Source organism: Papio anubis, chromosome 1, assembly GCF_008728515.1.
Source record: "Papio anubis isolate 15944 chromosome 1, Panubis1.0, whole genome shotgun sequence".
NCBI lineage: Eukaryota > Metazoa > Chordata > Mammalia > Primates > Cercopithecidae > Papio > Papio anubis.
The window spans coordinates 200,176,648-200,198,351 of NC_044976.1; the positions used below are offsets into that span (position 1 = coordinate 200,176,648).

The following is a 21,704-nucleotide window of genomic DNA, read 5'->3' on the forward strand; positions in this document are numbered from 1 at the left end:
AAAAGGAAAAAAAGGAAGGACAGAAGGAAGGGAGAGGCAGGGAGGGAGGGAGTGAGGAAAAGAGGAAGGAAGGAAGGAAATATACTATTCCAGGGTTTGAAACCCGCATACACAGAGGGCTGACTTGATGGGCAGATTCCACAGGGCTTACTGTGGGACTTGAGTATGCACATATTTTGGTATACACCGGGGTCCTGGAACCAATCCCCCATGTGTGCCATATTCTAGATACAATGTAGACTTTTCACAATGTTTATGTTCAGGTGGTCCTTCTCCAGGAGATCCTCCCTGACACTACCTACCTCTCCCACTCCTGCTCTGCCTCCCTTCTCCTCGACCCCGTAGTCCTCCATTGCTATCTAATAGAAAATCATTCTCCTGGCTCCTTGTTTTTCAAAGTTTTGGTTTGTCACGTTGGCATAAACATATATTTGGAGTTACAACCTTATATTTTACCTTAGTGGATAGTTGATTCTAAATATTATTTTGAAACACTTACTACACCCAAAGTACTGTCCATGGCATATATACGTTATAAAGAATAAAAGAAAATGAACAGCCGTGATCTTTTGCCACCCACAATAAGAACTAGAACATCTGGCCGGGTGCAGTGTTCACACCTGTAATCCCAGTGCTTTGGGAGGCTGAGGTGGGAAGATCTCTTGAGCCCAGGAGTTTTAGACTAGCCTGGGCAACATAGCAAGACCACATCTCTATCAAAAAAAAAAAAAAAGAAAGAATTAGAACACACCTAGAATAGCATCAAGGCATGCTGTTATCTGCCGGTGGAGGTAGAGGGGAGCTGGGTGAGTGTGAGGGGATGGAGCATGGCAAGAGGGAGGTTGGGTTGCTGGATCAGGAGAGCAACCGCAGTATGGGGTCCCTGAGAACCCGAGAGGCACAGGGTTCTCCCCTGCATTGAGCCAAGATGGTGCCACTTCACTCCAGCCTGCTCCTCCCATAGTGCCCTCTGCTCTGCACCACCCAGACAGCCGAGCAACACACTGACCCGCAGAGGGCACTTCTCCCAGGCACAGCTGGGTGGCCAGCCCCATCCATCTGCCCAGGCCCAAGAGAGAAAAAAGCAATCTTGTTTTGTTGTGGAGTTTTTGTCTCTCTTTTAAATTGCATAAATAACATTGGCTTCTCAATCTCCCCCTGAAAAGCTCAGGGCATTTCTGGCTGAATACATGTGAGGTGTTGAGTTCTCAGGCCAGGAAACACTCATTTTCCTCAACTGGGCAAAGCTGAAACTGGGTGGAGAACTGGGAAAGGTCAGCCCACAGCAGAGGTTACTCTATCAGACTCCTGCTGGCCCCCGCCCTGAAGCTGAAAGCAGACACCAAGTCTCTCCTTATCTTTGTATCTTCTGCATGGCACAAGGTCTGCCACCCTAGAGGCACTTGGTAAAGTTTGCTGAACAAATGATCCTGCAGGCTCCAGTCATGTCACTTTCTAGTGGCATCTCCCAAAGCAGACCAACAGATGCATTAGAAACCAATCCTTCTGTGCCCCAGCTAAGGCTGGGGGTGGCTTGTACTCTGCTGGTGACATCTCCCAGAAAGCCAGAACCAGGGCGATTCGGAAGTAGCTTTCCCGATGTTCGGCCCTGGCGAGTCTCTCTTGCCTGTGTAAACAGCCAGAAAGGGCCATATTACAATGTCCTAAGCCCAGTGGTACATGGTGCTTTCCAGAAATGTGAACTCAGAAACTGCCAAGCTGAGTGTGATGGGCTCTTAGGTTCCGATGACATTGGTGTTGTCTACTGAAAACAAATGAATCTGGATAAAGCTGATTTGGATAAATGGATCTTCCCAGATACCTGTTTACACAGGCAACATCTGAGACACTGTCAGGCACACAGCAGACACAGCCCACGCTCAGTGTGGGCAAAGGAATGCATCCAGGAGTCTGGTACAGCACAGATAGCATAGATAAAATAGAGTTTGATGTTTGACTTCACTTTTTAGTTTTCCTCCAGATGTGTGTTAACGTAAAGACACAGCTGGGAAGTTCAGCAGGTCAGTCAATAAATCTTGAAAATGCAAGGTAATTTAAAGCAAATGGAGCCACCACGGACATACCACTATCTGTGTAATTAAGCTGAGTCTGGGTTGGGGCTGCAGAGGCGATTTCTAACCACCCTCCCCAGTACTGCCTAACTACTTGGGCGGCAGTTATGAAATGTCTGCTCGCGCAGCCCATGCTGACACTGATGTATGCAGCCTCAGTCCTCTGGAAAGGGAGTTGCTGGAATTCACAGAGCTGAGGCATCATGCAGCCATATGTCTCAAACCCAAGTAAGCATATCCTATAACAGTGCCAAGAAGGCAACCGCTGTTTATGATAGACTGGGCAAGAGAAGAGCAGGCAAGGGAGGCAGAAGGGGAGGAGACAGGTATTTGTTGGTGTCCTGTCTATTTTTAAACAGGTAGAAAAGATGTGGCCACATCTGAAACTCCTCATGTCCCCTTCTGACACCGAGTTTTCCTATTTGCTGTGAAATAGCAATGAAAATTGTGATTTATGGCTTTCATTTTGCAGGAGACTGCTGGCTATTAGCCGCCATCGCCTCCCTTACGCTTAATCAAAAAGCGCTGGCCAGAGTCATCCCCCAGGACCAAAGCTTTGGCCCTGGTTATGCCGGGATATTCCATTTCCAGGTAAGAGGGAGCTCTGGGCAAGTGGGTTTACCTCTCTGGGGTCCAGCATGATGCCAGGTGCATTTTCACACTGTCTAGTAACCCTGGAAAAAAATGTCATCAGATCTGTGTGACATATGGCCCTAAACCATGCTGAAGCCACATTTTATCACGGAATAACAGCTAAATGCCTCCGAAGAACATTAACGGCATTGCACAGCAAATCCTTATGGAACATACATGTAAAACTGTAAGTGATGTTTTGGCAGATCTGGGGTCCATATGTTAAGGGTTTTATTATTTGGAATTTCCTGTGCTTTAAGCACAAATTGACTAAACTGATTATGCCTCCAGGAAACTGGTTGATTTCTCATAAACACAGAGGTTCTCCTTATGGAAGAAATGTGAATTTGGACATCTCGAGGGATTTTAAAAAATAAAAACTGAGAAAAATACAGACAGCATCTGCTGGAGTCCCGGGTGACCCGCAGACCCTCAACCGAGGGTCACATTGGGTGAGGCTTGCCCCCCGGAGATGGTTTCCTGCTCCTTCACCTCCACTTTCTATCTCTCCACGCTCTCCTCTACCCTTGTCCTTATATAGGGTTCGACCAGATACTGAAACTTGCCCCTTGTACTTACTTAGGTGGGTGACCTCAGGCAGTTTTCTTAGTGACACTAAGCCTTTCTACACTCATCTGAAGAAAGGAGAGACTGACTGTTCCCCGCAGGCTTCCCGTAGAGCTAAATGGCATCACACATAGGAGCCGGCACAGAGCCAGGAACCAAGTAGGCATTCCTTGACCTTGCACCCCAGACAGTGTCACCTTCTCCTGACTCACAGGCCACCACTCAGGGCCAGCCCGTTTCTTCTGTCCCTGAGGCCTGCATTCTGATAAACAGAGGTACTCTCAAGCCCTGTCACCAATGGCACAGAAGCATTTCAAAGGCACAGACAGCGAGCCGACCACGTGTCGCTCAGGAGCATACAATTCCCAGGGGTCGGGCCTCCTGCGCCGGCGGGGGTCGGGGGTGGGGGATGGGGGGAGGTGGACAGAGACACTTTGGGTCCCAGGGAAACTCTACCCCTGCTCTCTCACAGACCTGCCACCGCCTGGCTGTCTCCCCTCCCCTCCTGTGACTTCTGCTGAGACCACAGTCTTGGCTTGATGGCACCCCCAGGAGCTGGTCTTTCTCCAGTCCTCTTGAGCACACCAGGGTGGCAGTGTTGGGGGTGGTTAAGCTCAGAAAATCCAGCGGAACTACTGCCTCTAAACCGGAACCATCACCATCTGATCTTGGGCTCCCAAGGGACCAGTGTTCTTGTCCCTTAAATGTCACAGCGGGGAGGAGCCTTGGCAATCCCCTGACCCAGTCCTTTCATTGACCCCCAAGGACACTGAGTCCCAGGGAGTGGAAGTGGTTGATCCAGGGTTACAAAACAATAAGTAGCCAAGCCAGACCTCTAACTCGGGGGTTTGGGATCCAGCATCCTTTTGTGCTGCCAGGGATCAGGTGGTGGGGAGGAATGAACCTGTTGGTGCCTGTCAGTCCCACAATAACCATACTCTGCCCACTCCCCTCCTTGGCCTCCTAGGAAGCAGAGCACTGGAAATAAATCCACCTCCTTCACACTCCTCTTCCACCCCTCAGCCACAGTACAGGTGTGTGGGTGCTAGGAAGTTAGCGGAGCTCTCGGGGCTGGTGGATACATCTCTCTTGACTCACAGGCCTCCTGAGCCAGCCCCTCTGCAAGGAAAGCCAGCACTGAGGCTCCTCCCCACCCCTACCCTGCTCAGGAAGCCCAGGGCCCAGGCCTGGACTTTAAACACCTAACCCAACTGTGCCTCAGTCCCACCTGAAGCTGTGGATAGCCCCAAGAGTGGGAAGCCCCGGAGGGGAGGCCCAGCTGGAGCAGGTGACAGGAATCTTCCTTAAAACACACACACATGTACACACACGAACACACACACCCTCAGCCACACTGTGGCCAACTCTTTTGATTGGGGTTGAATCACTGATGCAGCAAGATGCTCAGGATGACACAGCAAAGCTGTAAATAAATGGCTCCCAAAAGCACTGTGCCCACCCTCCTCTTTCGACCTCTATCTTCTTACTCTTAGAGGTTACCTTAGGATTGCTCTCAGGCCAACTGAACCAGAAGGAACGGGGAGGAGGTGGGTCACCGCAGGATACACAGAGAAACTACACATGGTCCTTGACTCATTCCAACCTTCCTTCCTGCTCCCAGCAGACCACACACAAGCTCACACACATGCATACATGTGCTCAAGCACACACGTGTGTAGAAGCACTTGCAAACACATGTGTGCATACACACACACACGTAAACATGCATGTGCTTGTATGCACACACTTGCACACATGTGAGCAAACACATGCTTGCACACATGCAATGTATAAATAAACCACAAAGAGTGCACATACCTGTCATGCCTGCCTGCATGCACGTGTATACACATGTGTGCACACATATGCATTCACACACAGCCACGCTCTCCTCACGCCTCCTCACCTGGCACACAGGAGATACTGAGTCCACCTGTCTCCTGTGTGAATGGCCAACAAATCAGTCTTAGGGGCTCCACTTATGGGTGAGGAGGAAGCAAGGTTAAGGCAAATTGGAGCTAGACCCTGAAACTGGGTGGGAGAGAATAATGGAGAACTGGGCTGCAAAACAGCAAACTCAAACACCACAATACATTCTCCCTCCCCCACAAAAACAACTTTCTTGTGAAGAAGAAAAACTAATTCAGAGCACCGTAGAGTGTCTACTTGTGACTCCTGTTCTGCCTCCCCCTCGCCCACAGCCTTGATGGGTTGACCTTGAGTCTTTGAACTGATGTCAGTGGTTGGTACTGGGTACAATGCTCAGCTTGTAACTTAGCGGACGAAGCCCAGATGCCCTACCATGGAACCTGTGTGTGATTTTCAAAGCTGTCTATGGGTAGCTTGGTCAGAGGGGAAAAAAGCAACAGGATCAACATTTACAAACAGGGCCTGGAGCTCCCATGTAGCTGACTCCCATCATTTCTGTCTTTTTCCTGGGCAACAGTTCTGGCAGCACAGTGAGTGGCTGGATGTGGTGATCGATGACCGCCTGCCCACCTTCAGGGACCGCTTGGTTTTCCTCCACTCTGCTGACCACAATGAGTTCTGGAGCGCCTTGCTGGAAAAAGCCTACGCCAAGTGAGTGACAGCTTCCCCAGCTCGGGCAGCCTCCCGACAGGACTCTCTCCACTGGCCTTTGGGCATCTAAGGGCTGGGAAAAAAACAGGGCTCTGGGTTTGCAGGTGAGGCTCAGCAGGACCCAACCTTCTCAGGGCTCAAGAGGGGATGGAGGTGGGTTTCCTGTCATGGCCTAGATGTGCCCATCTTTGGGAACGGTGGCTACATTCATGACCCTTTGTCTCCCTCGGTCGTGAATCTGACCTTTGGAAGAGCTGGGAAGGCAAGCGGAGGGGAACTCTGGCTGTGCCGACAGCACTTAGTGCTTCAGACTTCTCTCGGACACTGGCATGGCTCAAACATCTGGGCTGTCACCCACATGGATATAGAGACATCGATTGTCCATCCTACAGGATGCTTCTTTTTTATTTTTAAAAAATTGTGATAAAATGTATGTGACATAAATTTTACCATTTTTAAGTGTGCAGTTCAGTGGCATTAAGTACATCCACGTTGTTGTGCAGCCATCACCACCATCTATCTCCAGAACTTTTTCATCTTGCAAAACTGAAATTTTGTCCCTATAAACCAATAACTTCCTATTCCTCCCTTCCCCCAGCCCCTGGCTACACCACTCTACTTTCTGCTTTTATGATTTGACTAGTCTAGGAACCTCATATAAGTGGAACCAAGACATTCATTTTTAATCACCAGCCAAATGGCCTCAGTTTCCTCAGGCTGTCAATTTGCAGCCCACTAGCTTGTTAGTGAAAGGCCACAGCAGCCTGAATTCGATCCACAGATGATGGCAGAGCTCCTGGGAGCCACTTTCAGGTTCAGCCTGGATCTTCAAGCCATGAGAATCCTATCCCCAGAGACAGAAGCAAGGATGGTCTTGCTTCTACCTCCAAGTGGGGCATGAAAGTGGCAAAAATAGAGTGAAGGCATACTGTAGTTAAATTAATCCTGAATTCAGCAGGACAGAATTAAAACCATCAAAGAAGAACCAAAGATGCCCACGCTTGCCCTCTGTCCCGCCCAGGTCTGTGCAAACACCATCAGTGCCACTAGACAGGCCTAAGGGGACACAGGGCACTGTTTCTGAGTCCAGTGGGTGGAACCCAAGCCCAGCTCTGCCCTCTGGTGAGTGCCCCACACAACAGGATGCAAGCAAGGCAACAGAAACTGTGCATCATCTAGTTTCTAAACATAAAAAAGGTTTATTAGGGTCCTTTAAAAAGGCCAAAAATGGTTGGCAGAACAGTTCACACACACACACACACACACAAAAAAAAAAGATGTATAGATGGTGTTATGGTTAGTTTTATGTGTCAACTTGATTGGGCTAAGGGATGCCCAGATAGCTGGTGAAGCATTATTTCTGGGTGTTTCTGTGAGGATGTTTCTGGAGAAAATAGCTTTTGAATCTGTAGACTGAGTAAAGAAGATTGCTGCCACCAGTGTGGATGAGCATTATTCAAATTGTTAAAGATCCAAATAAAAGAAAAAGACAAAGGAAGGGTGAATTCCCTCCCCCACTTCAGCTGGGACATCCATATTCCCCTGCTCTCGGACATTGGAGCTCCTGGTTCTCAAACCTTTGTACTCAAACTTGGACTACATCATCAACCCCCTGATTCTCAGGCCTTCAGACTCAAACTGAATGATACCACCAGCTTTCCTGGTTCCCCAGTTTGCAAATGGCAGATTGTGAGATTTCTCGGTCTCCCTAACTATGAAAGCCAATTTCAAATGTGTGAAATAACCTCACCTAAGGGGTTGGAAAGAAAGGTGCTGACCTAAGTAACTTTGGAAATTAGTGGAATCTGTAAGATTAAAAGGAAAAGAAATTGTACGTGAGCGCTGTGCTCTAGTTGCTAAAGTGGTTTCTCGAAGGAGTACAAATGAAAAATTGATCTAATTACACACACATACTGAGTTGAACAATCGAGTGAATGGAGGGTGGACAGCAGGAACCGAGTTTCTCACTGTTGGATTGAGAGGTTACAGATAGGCAAGGGGAGGAGGCCAGAATGATCCATGCAGATTAGAGTTGGAGATTCCAGAATTAACTTAGATATAGCTTAATAGAGATGGTTACGTAGAGATACATGGATCTATACATGGGTTATCATACACATATATATTGATCTATACTTGGGTTATCATACACATATATATTTCCTTGCTTTGTCAGTGAGAGGAGCTAGAAGCAATGACAATCCTGTAGCAACAAGCCCACCTATGTCTCAAGTCTTGGTTTCTAAGATCATTCTTCAATCAAAGGAACTAGAGCTTCTTGGAGATAAGGCAAATTCTAGGACTGGGGCATACACACATACATACATATATATACACACATACATACATACATGCATACATACGTAAAATGAGCCTAGGTCATCTTATAGTCCCAGAAAGTGAGAATACATGCAAGACACACACACACACACACAAATAAGGCTATGCCAAAAGGACACAAGAGCATGCTGAAGGAGCTCCAAATAGCCAAAGCTAGAAGAATTCAACCAACAAAACAGACAAAGCAGTACTGGATTATGGACCCAAGTAGAGGCCGGGTGCCGTGGCTCACACCTGTAATCCCAGCACTTTGGGAGGCCGAGGTAGGTGGATCTCCTGAGGTCGGGAGTTCAAGACCAGCCTGGCCAACATGGTGAAACTCCGTTTCTACTAAAAATACACTAATTAGCCGGGCATGGTGGTGGGCGCCTGTAATCCCAGCTACTTGGGAGGCTGAGACAGGAGAACCACTTGAACCCAGGAGGTGGAGGTTGCAGTAAGCCAAGATCACGCCATTGCACTCCAGCCTGGGCAACAGAGCAAGACTCCATCTCAAAAACAAAAACAAAACAAAACAAAAAAACCACAAAATAAACCCAAGTAGAAAATAAATATCAATGGGTCCATACTACTTTGAGTAAATGATCGTATAAATAAATGCGGAAGAAGGAACAAATATCCTGTGTAGAATAATTCCAAAAGATTATGTTTATATTCCATCCTTGAGAGGTGGAGCATAACTCCCTAATTTTTTCATGTGGGCTGCACATAATGATTCCTTCCAAAGAGTTCAGTATGGAAAGGGGAGAGAAGGAGCAACTTTCCAGTGGAGAAACCTGAGTAACACTACCTTAGCCAGGTGATCAAGGCCAGCATCAGCCGTGGTAAGGCATGTGGACAGCAGGTGCCCTTGATATGATGAGATGAGAAGGGAGCTTTACCTCTCTGGTCTTCCTTCCACTAACCAATAGCTCTACTCTTTTTTTAAAAAAATTATTATTAACTTTTTTTTAGAGACAGCATCTTGCTCTCTCACCCAGGCTAGAGTGCAGCGGCACCGTAATAGCTCACTGCAGCCTGGAACTCCTGGGCTCAAGTGATTCTCCTGCCTCAGCCTCCGAAAATGCTGGGATTACAGGCACCAACCACCACACCCAGCTATTTTTTTTAGTTTTTAAAAACTTTTCATTTTTTATTTTTATGGATGCGTAATAGCGTACGTATTGATGGTGCACATTTGATATTCTGATTACAAGCGCACAATGTGTGATTATCAAATCAGGGTAATTGAGACACTCATCACCTTAAGCATTTATCATTTCTTTAATAGCCCTAGTCTTATCACGAGAAAAAACATTAGACAAATTCTAATCCTGCAGTATGCCTGCCCAGGACTCCTCAAAACCGTCAAGGTCATCAAAAACAAGGACAGTCTTAGAAACTGTCACAGCCACGAAAAGCCTGAGGATACGTGAGGACTCAGTGCAATGTGGGGTCCTGAGTGGGATTCTGGAACAGAAAAAAGACATTAGGTAGAAACTAAGGGAGCCCAAATAAGCTGTTAATTATTAAGTCTGTTTTCACACTACTGATAAAAACATACCCAAGACTGGGCAATTTACAAAAGAAAGACGTTCAATTGGATTCACAGTTCCACGTGGCTGGGAAGGATTCACAATCATGGCAGAAGGCAAGGAGGAGCAAGTCACATCTTACGTGGAAGGTGGCAGGCAAAGAGGGCTTGGGCAGGGAAATTCCCGTTTTTAAAACCATCAGATCTGATGAGACTCATTCACTATCACAAGAACAGTGCAGGAAAGACCCACCTCCCTAATTCAATCACCTCCCACCAGATTCTAAAATTCTACATCGAAAAGCTTATTTAACAATCAAGCAGAGCACTTACATGTAAAATGCCTATGAATAAAAGAGATGACTATGAAAGAAAATGGTTAGGGGTATATGAGACCAGAGAAGAGAAAGGGCCTCTCTCTGTCCACATAGTCAGGCCCTGCTCCATTCCATGGGAGACTGCAGAGCGAAACACAGCATTTGAACCTCACAGCAGTCCTAAAAGGGAGAGCACAACTCTCCCTCATTTTGCGTATAAGAAAACTAAGGCACTGAGTGACCTGGTCATTCAGATGGTAAGTCGTAGAACTAGGATTTGAACCTGCAGCCACTTAGGCACCAGGGCTGCTGCTCTACACCACCACACCACACTGCCTCCCTTGCAGGAAGCTCAGGATCTTTGGCTTCCTCAAAGGTCCAAGCAAACCCTGATGCTTGCTTCCCATCTTCCTTCCACACCACCCAGCCAGGACAAACCCTGGGAGATGCTTCTGGCTTAGTTAGAAAAGCTCTGACTGCAGGGTGCCCCCGGTGGCCTCCCTAGGTCCCTGACTGTCTCCTCTCTCTCCTGCCACCCTTGCAGGCTAAATGGGAGCTATGAAGCTCTGAAGGGAGGCAGCGCCATCGAGGCCATGGAAGACTTCACCGGGGGTGTGGCAGAGACCTTCCAAATGAAAGAGGCCCCCGAGAACTTCTATGAGATTCTAGAGAAGGCTTTGAAGAGAGGCTCCCTGCTGGGCTGCTTCATTGATGTAAGTCGCTCATGAGCTCCCATTCCAGGCAGTATGCTGGGGCTGCAGTCTGCACCAGGTACCCCAGCCACACCTAAGAAGGGGCATAACTCTTGGGGGGCAGTGTTTATTCCTGCTAATTAAAACACAAATTTTAACCAGGCATGGTGGTGTGTGTCTGGAGTCTGAGGCAGGAGGATCCCTTGAGCCCAGGAGTTTGAGGCTGCAGTGAACTATGATCTTGTCACTGCTCTCCAGCCTGGGTGACAGAGCAAGACCCTGTCTCTAATAAACAAATAAGAAATAAAACACAAGTTTTTATTTAATGGTTGTCAAATGACAAAGGTAAGATGTACTTGCTGTTATCAGATGGAACAATCTTGAGACCCATACAGGTGCATTTTTACCTCCTTCCCACCCGTTTCTCAGCTGCCTCTGTTCTCCAGCTCCACCCTGGGACTGGGATCACCTGGCCTGTACCCTTCCCAGCTCTCTCTCTGCTCGTACAGACAGGCACACACGTCCACACACAAACATCAAGGTCAGTTGGTTTGATTTTACTGAAATGCAATCTTTCTATCTAGTTTTCTGAAGTTTTTTTTTTTTTTTTTCATTTCATATACTATGAAAAAATAGCAGATAGAAGTCTAATGGTATTTTAACACACACATTTATAATTTTATCTCATCTTTTTAAAATTTTTTTGTTGTTTTTTATGGACTGCTATGACACTGTGTATTTTTTTTTTAATCAGTTCTAGTTTTCTGTTTCCTCTTAGATTAGCCATGGGGTCTGTTTTTCGCTAATGAATTAGCCAGTTCCTCTGCACTTTCAGGTTTGTGACGCAGAGCTGTGTGTCCTATTGTTATATGCTTCTTTTCGTCTCTGGGATGTATGTGATTGTGTCTTCTCTCTCACACTATACTACATGAAGGTGACAAGTTGTTCTGTTTGGGGACACAATAGTGAACTGTTCATTGGAGTCCACACTGGGAACGAGCACCTCCCCATCCTGGGAAGAGACTGGAACTTGCTGCATTTCACTGCTAAACATCCTAGGGGAGTCCCATGCATAGCCCACGCACATGGCCTGCACCTGGGGCAGCAGAAGGGGCTGGAGATTGTGACCAGGCCAGGCCTGTAGCCGGGTCTGATCCAGCAGGGGAGGCTTGACTTAGACGGTGCGTGTGACTCTGCTCTTGCCATGTTTTAGACCGGAAGTGCTGCGGAATCTGAGGCCCGGACGCCGTTCGGTCTTATTAAGGGTCACGCCTACAGTGTAACGGGAATTGACCAGGTAGGTGACTTGAATTCCAACCACAGGGTGAGGGGAGATGCATGATAATGCTAGTCTCTTAGGCATTTATTCAGTGTGTTGCAGTTTAAATGTCTGCCTTTCAGACATTTCAGGGACACCTAAAGAGGCAGGCTGGAATTCAAAACGGCAAGCCAGGAAAGAGAGAAACCGTGTGATTCCACCGCAGCACAAAACTCGTTTAGCAGGTGGAAGCGCCTGTTCTTTGTTTATTTTTAATTTCCTTTCTTTCCCAATTCTCCATCAGTCCTGTGTTAATCAGGATTCTTCAGAGAAATAGAATCACTATGGAACCAAATATACGTACATACAATTAAGCACACACACATATCTATCTATCTATCTATCTATCTATCTATCTATCTATCTATCTATCTCTCTATCTATCTACATCACACAGTTGACCCTTGAACAACACAGGCTTGAACTTATGTGGGGATTTTCTTCAATTTCTGCCATCCCTGAGACAGCAAGACCAACTCCTCCTCTTCCTCCTCAGCCTACTCAATATGAAGATAATAAGGATGAAGACCTTTACAACGATCCACTTCCACCTAATAAATAGTAAATGTATTTCCTCTTCCCTATGATTTTCTTGATAACACTTCTTTTCTCTGGCTTGTTTATTGTAAGAATACAGTATACAATATAAATAATTATAGAACATGTGTTAATTAGTTCTTTATGTTATCAATAAGACTTCTGGTCAATGGTAGGCTATTTGGAGTTAAGTTTTAGGGAATACGAGATTTTTTGACAATGCAGGAGGGTTGGCGCCCCAACCCCCCACATTGTTCCAGGATCAACAGTAATACGATTTATTGTAAGGCGTTGGCTCATGCAACTGTGAAGAGTGAGAGGTCCCGTGATCTGCTGTCTGCAAGCTGGAGGCCCAAGAAAGCCAGTGGCATAGTTCCGGTCTGAGTCTAAAAGGAAGGCCTAGCAACCAGGAACACCAATGGTAAAAGTCCCAGTCTGAGGGCAGGAGAGATTGATGTCCCAGCTCAGGAACCCAGGCAGAGAGAGGGAATTCTCCCTTCCTCTGCATTTTTGTTCTAGTCAGGTCTTCACAGATGAGATGAGGCCCACCTATACCAGGGAGGGCAATCTGTTTTACTCAATCAACTTAAATCTCGTGTCACCCAGAAGCACCCTTGCAGACACAACCAGAATAACCTTGAAGCAAATATCTGGGCACCCCATGGCCCAGTCAAGTTGACACATAAAATTAATCACCACAAATCCCATTCTCTGTAGCTGTAGCCCAGGTGGAACTGATCCTGAGAACACCCAGACTCCACACAGCACCACCCTGACTTCAAGGGAGTGGTTGGTTAGGAGGAGAGATCCTTGAGGGGCACAAGGGGAAGAGAAATAAAGAATAGGATGAAAGAGGAAGACACGAAGCCAAAGGTATCACTTTCCCAGACTCAAGCTCAGCAAAGCCCAGAAGCCTGCCTTGCCCACTCCATACCTCCCCTGGACCAGTCTCAAACCCAGCACTCAAAAGGCACAGGTGCCCCTGGTCTTCTGTAGCCACCCACATGTTGAATGACATCCGCTGAATGTATAGGCAGTAAAGAACACAGAAAGGAGGCCCTGTCCTTCCTCCTCACTGGAGCCAAGGTGTGAGATGCAGTTGGACTCTTTGGGATTCTTTAGAATGTTAGCTATTTGTGTTGGTTCCTTTGTCTTCCTTCCCCGTCATACATGACTTGCAGGTCGGTCACTCAAGTGGGCGTGTGATTTTCTAGCTTAGATCTTCTACGTATTCCACATAACAACAGAAACCCCCCATCATCTTAGTTTGCTTGATTTTGCTTCCTCTGCCCCTACAAGGAACTCACCTGCCCTGAACCTTTCAAATTAAATGAGCTCCTTAAATGGTGAGCCACAAGCCACATCTTGGACTCTGAAGAGTTGATGTTACTTGAATTTTTAATCATCCAAAATATAATTTATGCCAAATGCATGAGGATAAAATGTTCTGACTGCTACAGCTTCTGGTTAGTCGATAACTAGAAGTCTTTTACTTTCACTCTCTCCCTCCAAAACCCTTCTCAAATGCATTGACCCTTGTCCCTGCTCCCAGGCAGAGCCTGAGGGTACACTGGCTCAAGGATGGTTGAGGTAAACAGCAGGAATCCTCATAGATACCTGAAACAAGGAGAATATTGGGTTTCGAAGATGTAAAAGCTCTTTTTGTTTATTGTTGTGTTTAAATTCCCAGCATGTGCTTATTTTCTTATCATTCATCTGTGCATGGGATGCTAGGATGAAGAAAGTTCAGTAATAGTTCCATGAGCATCTTTGAGGACTACTTTTTACCATTCACTCTACTAGATGTTGAAGACGCCTAAGACTTGGCTCCTGCCTCTAGGGAGATCCCAGTCTAGAGAGAAACCCATCCATTTCTAGATTCACATGGACTAATTTCTTGTTAATTACAATTCCACTTTACTTCCCAGATGTGGCATAAGCATTTTGGTGCCTAATATAGTATCTTTGGCAATAGTAGCAATTATTCAATAGGAATTAGAAGGTTCCAAGGGCTGGTTAAGAACTGGCGAACTTTTACATACCTTCAGCAGCGTTTTAGGCAAGAGACTTTTCAACAACCAGTCCTGGATGGAGCTGGTCCACCTGGAGCTCATGGATGAATGTGGCCAAACGTCCACCATATTTATCATCTCACACTTCCCTCATGCTTTTCTCTTCTAGGTAAACTTCCGAGGTCAGAGAATTGAGCTCATCCGAGTCCGGAACCCTTGGGGCCAGGTTGAGTGGAACGGGTCATGGAGCGACAGGTCAGTCACCCTATCCCGCCTCTCTGGCTGGTTCCCGGGGCATGTGGGGCCAGAGCTGGCTTGTGCAGACATGTGAAGGAGTGACCTGTCTACCACCCTCCCGGGCTCTGACTCAGGGTCCTGTCCTGATTCTGGGGTGCCCCTTCTTCCTCCCCTTTCAGCCCTCAGGCCCACCTTGCATCAAGCTTGATTCTCAAGAAAGACTTACAGCAGTACTCTAACTTTCATGAATTGTATTTATGTCAATACATAAATGTGTTACCTCCCATGGTGATGTTTATAACCCAGTGATATGGTGAAAAGCTTTATCTGTAGTTGTGAGTAGCTCCAGTAAGCAGTGTGCATGTGCATGCGCGCCTGTGTGTTTTTGTGTGTGTGTGTGTGTGTGTGTTTAGAGTATGGGAATCCCTGAAATATTACCTAGTGTGTAACTATAGGATTCTCTCTGATGGTCACTAACCATGGCAGAAGACCAATAGGCCAGCAGAGAAATAGAAGTGGGACTGAGCGTGGTGGCTCGTGCCTATAATCCCAACACATCAGGAAGCCAAGGTAGAAGGATCACTTGAGTATGAGAGGTTGAGGCTGCAGTGAGCTATGATTGCGCCACTGCACTCCAGCATGGGCAACAGAGTAAGACCCCATCTCTTAAAAAAAAAAAAAAAAAAGGAAAAAAATAGAGGAAGTGGAATTGGATTTTCATTTATTACAGAGCTGTTAACTGGAGTATTGTTCTCCCAGTTATCAAGAAAGGTCTGCCTTTTCTGTGTGTGTCCCCACAGCTCCCCCAGCTCTGGTCCCTTGGGAAGCGGCCCAGGTGACTGGGAACCAGGGATATTTGGGTGGGTGCGTGGCAGGGTCCGCCTGAAGCTATTGCTCCTCCTCTGCTTGTTGGGCTCCTGAAGGCGTTTCTTGCCACACCCATGGCCCCTGAGCTTCTGGGGAAATCTGAAGCTAGTCTAGAACTTGGTTAAAACTGAGCCAGGGTTTGTCTTCAGTCCAGACACAGCTACCAGGTCACCAGGCATGGTGCAGCTGCTGCTCTGTAAGCCAGACCCCAGTGTGAGGGCAGAGCACACAGGCGTGTGCTCTCCAGGCTGTCATCGCCCCCGTGGAGGTTCTCATCCCACCATCCTCTGCTCTGGCCTTGGCTGCCGCCTTCTGAGAACCAAGAAGCATTGGCAGAGATGAGCTGAGATGGGTTGAGGAGGGAAGAGATTGGTCTCCCTCTCCTGGCAGAAAAGGAAAGCACAGAGAAATATTGAAACCAAAATTAGTGAGACTACATCATGTTGTAAGATGTGCAGTGCCCCTCAGCTTTGAGATAGTAGCCTATAAAGGGAAAATGGGCCAGTTTCTCCCATTTTCTGGGACTCACAGAGGTAGAAATAAAGAAAGTGCATTCTGACTGGGAGCCAAGGCTGGATTGAAGTTCGTCTTCCACTCATGCAGCCTCCATGGATGATGCACGGGGCAGGAGCCATCCTGACCCCCTGACTTCGCTGTGCTGCTGGCGACATGTGAGTAGGGTTGAAGGTGCCACATGGCCAGCCTGTCAGGCCAATTACCTGGGTGTAAGCCACTTAAGATAATGGCTCCAAAAGCAAATAATGGCTGCCAGTTCCACTCTTCTGATCCTGGCCCGAGCACCTGGAGACAGGTCCCTGCTGATCCTCCCCTTGGATCTCCGGAGCACTCCGCTGATTTTGAGTCAAGATCACAGGATGAGAGGGAGCTGCTACATTGGCTGTAGCACCACAACAGTGGTGACATACTTTGAACTATTTGGAGGTGACTATGGGGGTCACAGAAAATGCAATGAACTTGGAGTCACAAATCCTGAGTTTGGAGAGTGACGGGCAGCCACTCCCACCCCCACTCTTCCCTGAGCATGTGTCCATGGGCCTACCTGAGCCCTTTTGTCTGCAGGATGGGCACACATAGCTCACAGAACCCCACCTGGCTTGCTAGCGAGGTCACATACAGAAGGTGCCCAGTACAGACAATATCAAGCATGGGCAAGTGTAAGGCATTATCACCTTTCCAAGTGTCAGCTTATCCACTAAGGAGAGGCCAAGCACTGCTCCAGGTCACATGGCAAGTTGGAGGCCAAGCACGAAAGTCAGTGGACTTGTGGCTTCCAGCCGGGCTCTTCTGCTACCCCATGGGCATGCAATGCCTTGAGACTGTCCCAAGATAATCTTCCATGTCGGTGGTTCAAATCATCCTCAGGGGTATTTTATCAATCAGCAGCACTTGGAGATGTACTTTCTGGCCAGCCCTCTTATTTGGGGGCCAGTGGCTCACTGGCCGGTGCATCCCTGGGTGCATTTCTGGGACCCAGTGAGTAGTCACTGAGCAGGACTTATTTCCTCCATAACCACACACTGTGGGTTCCACATCAAGGCCGTTGTTGCTCTTCATGACCTCTGCCTGAACACCAATTTTGTTTACTCCTAGTTCTCCGGAGTGGCGTTCTGTTGGTCCAGCTGAACAGAAGCGTCTGTGTCACACTGCTCTGGATGATGGCGAATTCTGGTACAGTGCTTGTTCCTGTGTTAACTGCAGATATGAGCAAGTCCCATGGCCCAGGGGCGAAAGGAGCACCATGTTTCTCTCTCTCTCTCACTCTCCATCTCTCCATTTTTTTTTTTTTTTTTTTTTTTGAGGCAGAGTTTTGCTCTTATTGCCCAGGCTGGAGTGCAGTGGTGCGATCTCATCTCACTGCAACCTCCCCCTCCCAGGTTCAAGTGATACTCCTGCCTCAGCCTGCCAAGTAGCTGAGAGTACAGGCATGCGCCACCACACCCGACTCATTTTGTGTCTTTGGTAGAGATGGAGTTTCACCATGTTGGCCAGGCTAGTCTCGAACCCCTGACCTCAGAGAAACCACCCACCTCGACCTTTCAAAATGCTGGAATTACAGGTATGAGCCACCTCGCCCAGCCTTCTCTCTCCGTTTTTGGCAAATCAAATTCATCTGTCTCAGACCCCTCATATACACTCAGATTAGAGGGAAATTTAATCTCCCTCCTATTTTGGTGGGGGCTCACCCCAGCTCTCGGTTTGTTGAAGAGTCTTCAGGGGGTTGCTGCAGTCCAACAGAGGAAGAGTGTCTGGTCTCCAGCCTGACATACCTCCTTGGTGCTCTGTGTCATCCAGGTTTACACAGTGAATTTGAAGACAGGCAGCTCTGCTGCTCACGGGGTCCATTCCCTCCACACCCACTTTGGTGAGAGGTACCTTTGAAGGCAGCTGCCCTGAGAGCATCTAAAGATATTGATCTACGTGGGAAGGAAACATTTCTACTCTGGACTTTGCCTTGGCCTGAATCTCTTTGTTTAATTGAATATTTGTGTTGGGCCTTCATCTCTAAAATCTTTTTCAGGCTTATTTCTTCCTGTTTGGGATCTAGAAGTTGGCCCTTCTAACCCTGCAAGAAATAATTTCTGGTTTCTGGCTCTATTCCCTTTCATGTGCTCCAACCAGTCAATTCTTGCCTGAACTCATCTCTTCCTTGTAACAGCTTTTAAAATACAACAACCCAAAACCATAACTATTCCAGCCTTTTTCATTCTTTTCCCGTAGAACACAGCCTCAGTAGTGATTTGTTCTGCCTTCTGTATTTTTAGTTATCTTAGTCTATTTGGGTGGCTATAACAAAATACCATAGACTGGGTGGCTTATAAAGAACAGGAATTTATTTCTCACAGTTCTAGATACCAGGAAGTCCAAGATGATGACACAGGCAGAACCGATGTCTAGGGAGGGCCCTATTTCTGATTTACAGATGGAGCCTTCTCACTGTGTCCTCACGCGGTAGAAAGAGGGCAAGGTGGCTCTCTAGGGCCTCCTTTACAATGGCACTAACCCCACCCATGAGGGCTCCACCCTCGCAACCTAGTCACCTTCCAAAGGCCCCATCTGCTAACACTATTACTTTGAGGGTTAGGATTCAACATACAGATTTAGGGGAGGCCACAAACATTCAGTCCATAACAACATGCAACAGATTTACCCATGTTTTGCCACTGCATAATGTAGATATCCCCATTTTCCAGCTCCAACAGTTCCATGTTCCCTCTTGCCAAACTGCTAACATATTTTAGAATTTTGTTATGGCAGTTCCGTAATTCGAGGCACCGAAGACTCAAGGTAACACTAGCTGCAGTAGTGAATAGGCCCCAGATGTATAAAGGCTCAAACACAGTGAAGTTTTTTTCTCACTCATTGTGACAGTCCAGGGAGGATGTTCATATTCTGTGGGTGACTCTGTTTATACAGTGATTCTATTGTGTGGCTCTGCCATCTTCTAAGGTCACATGGTCATCTGCACGTAACCAGCAGAAGAGAAGAATAAAATATAAAATTGAAGAAGACACTCTCACTTTCTAAAAATCTTGACTCAGAAGTAAATGCATCACTGCTCACATTCTACTCCCAAATGGAAGGAGTGGGGTGCAGTCCTTAGTCCTGTGCTGGTGAATGCCAGCCGTCTCTGTCTCAGGAACCATGAGGGCTTAAGTTCCCCAGATTTGTGGGAAATGTGCAGGGTGCTTGAGAGATTCCCAAGCTGTCAAATTAGAAATTACAGATGAACTTTGAATTTTGAAGTATAGGGGACTTTGACATAGGGGGTTACAAGAGAGGAGCAAAAACTGCAGGAAGAAAGCTGAGTTCTGGAATTAGTATCATCACACTAGTTAGTGCATATGAGCAGGAGGTAGAAACCAGAGTTTGAGAGGCTACCTGAGGTCAGGCTAGTGGAAGGAAGGTCTGGTACAGAAGGTGGGAGAAGCTGGGCAGAGGAAACTCAGAAATTCACAACAGGAGGCTCCGCAAAGAAGAGCGTCCATGTAAGTGATCCGTTGCCCTGACCCTCTTGAAGGAGCTGCCCCGACACCTGGGCTGAGCCTGCCCGAGGTAATGGGTGGTGTTAAATCATGCACCCTGTGCATGGAGCCCTTCCTCCTGGAATCCTGACTCTGAACCCTGTGTAGCTTCTTTCCATCCTTCACCTGCTCTAGGATGTACCTCCTGCAGTTCTCTTCTCTCCCCTTATGTATGAATTCCCCCTTCTTCTGGATCATTCACCTTAGCACTCCAACACTATCATTTCTCCTACCTGCAAAGAAAAGAAAGCCTCCCTTGATCCACTCAAGTGACCGAACCAGCTCTCTCCTCTCCTCTATAGCAAAGCCCGCCAGTTCCTCTTCTCCCTTACTCTCTCGACTCCACTAAGCTATGAGTGTGCCCCACCATCCCACTGACCCTGATGTTGCCAGGGAGGCCACCGATTCTCACTTTGCTCAATTGGATCATTTTGATCCATCAGGAGCCCTTGATGTGCTGGATTGCAGGGGATCACACGCCCTGGTGGTCCTCTTCCTACCTGAGCTCCTGCTCAACATCCTGTCCTGGCCCCCTCTCATCTTCCTAACCTGTTAGCACTGAGGTGTCCCAGGGCCCCATCCGTGGTCCCCCTTCTTGCTGTCTATTCTGACTCTTTAGGCGTCTCGTCTGGTCTCATGACTTCAAAAACTATCTTTACACTATTTCTCAGGTTTCCATCTTCAGCTCCTTTGCCCGGAATTCCAGAGTCACATACTCAACGGTCCACTTAACATCTCCCCTTGAATGTATAATAGACATCTCAGATTCATGTGCCCAAACCTGACCTCCTGAGCTTCTCTCTGAAACTGTCTCACCACAGCCTTCCCCATCTCCATCCTTCCAGTCACTCAAACCAAACATCCTGATTCCTTTCATTCTCTCCTTCCCCACACCCAGTCCATTAGCAAATCCTGTAAGATTTGCCTCAGAATATGTCCCAAATCTGGCCACTGTTCCCACCTCCCATGCCACCAGCCTGGACCAAGCCACCCTTGTCTCTCACTTGGACACCAGCACTAACATCCTGGCTGCCTCTCTACTTCCACCTGTGTCCCCAAAGTCTGTTCTCAACACAGCAGCCATGGAGCATGTGACTCCTCCCTTTACTGCCTTCCAGTGGCTCTCCATCTTCTCAGAGTCAAAGCCAAAATCCCTATATCTACTTGACATACTGTGATCTCTTGATCTTATTCCTTACGGATGCCTCGTGCCTTCCTGGTGTTCCATGAGCACCTCAAGCACCTCTCTGCCTTGGGGCCTTGCTGTCCATCTGACTAGACCCCCAGAGAGCTGCTCTGCCCAGTACCTGGTAGTTCAGGTCTCCACTCAGAATGTGCCCCATCAGTAAGGGCTTCCCTTACCTCCCTGTTTAAAATAGCATCCCACCCTTACACTCCCATCCTTCAACCCAATTTGATTTTTCTCCGTAGCACTTAACATCTACAATAAATCTATATTTTTACCCCAGTTTTTACCTTTTTAACCTTTACTTTACTTTAAAAAATGTTTCCATCTCCCCACACTTTACAGTCGCCCCACTCCTTGTGAACAGGAACAAGATGATTTAATGAATAAGTGAATGATTTAATGAATGAGTGAATGGATGATGCCCTCACCATCGCCCTCCTGTGCATCGTGTCTCTCCACTTTGTTGCAGGATGGCATTTAAGGACTTCAAGGCCCACTTTGACAAAGTGGAGATCTGCAACCTCACTCCCGATGCCCTGGAGGAAGATGCGGTCCACAAATGGGAGGTGACGGTCCATCAGGGAAGTTGGGTTCGTGGCTCCACGGCTGGGGGCTGCCGCAATTTCCTGGGTAGGTAGGCTGCCTGTCATTCTCTCTGCCACTCCCAAGTGTCCATTCCAACCCAGGACACCAAAGGATAAGGGCCGGGTCCTCAGAGAAAGCCTGAAACATAGTAAGATTTCAAAAGTGACTGGGAAAAGAAGGCTGCAAAGATTTAGTTGGGTAA

At 47.5% G+C, this 21,704-nt stretch overlaps 1 protein-coding gene across 3 annotated transcripts in view; it reads left to right on the forward strand.

Moving 5' to 3' along the window:
• Positions 1-21,704, forward strand: part of CAPN9 (calpain 9) — a 52,516-nt gene that overhangs the window by 8,694 nt on the left and 22,118 nt on the right. For all 3 annotated transcript variants that reach the window (XM_031659241.1, XM_003893778.4, XM_009197789.3), the window contains exons 3-9: positions 2,545-2,663; positions 5,719-5,852; positions 10,567-10,735; positions 11,928-12,011; positions 14,751-14,836; positions 17,297-17,374; positions 21,387-21,547. In XM_031659241.1, the coding sequence (XP_031515101.1) occupies positions 2,545-2,663; positions 5,719-5,852; positions 10,567-10,735; positions 11,928-12,011; positions 14,751-14,836; positions 17,297-17,374; positions 21,387-21,547 (831 nt within the window). The remainder of the gene's footprint in view (positions 1-2,544; positions 2,664-5,718; positions 5,853-10,566; positions 10,736-11,927; positions 12,012-14,750; positions 14,837-17,296; positions 17,375-21,386; positions 21,548-21,704) is intronic.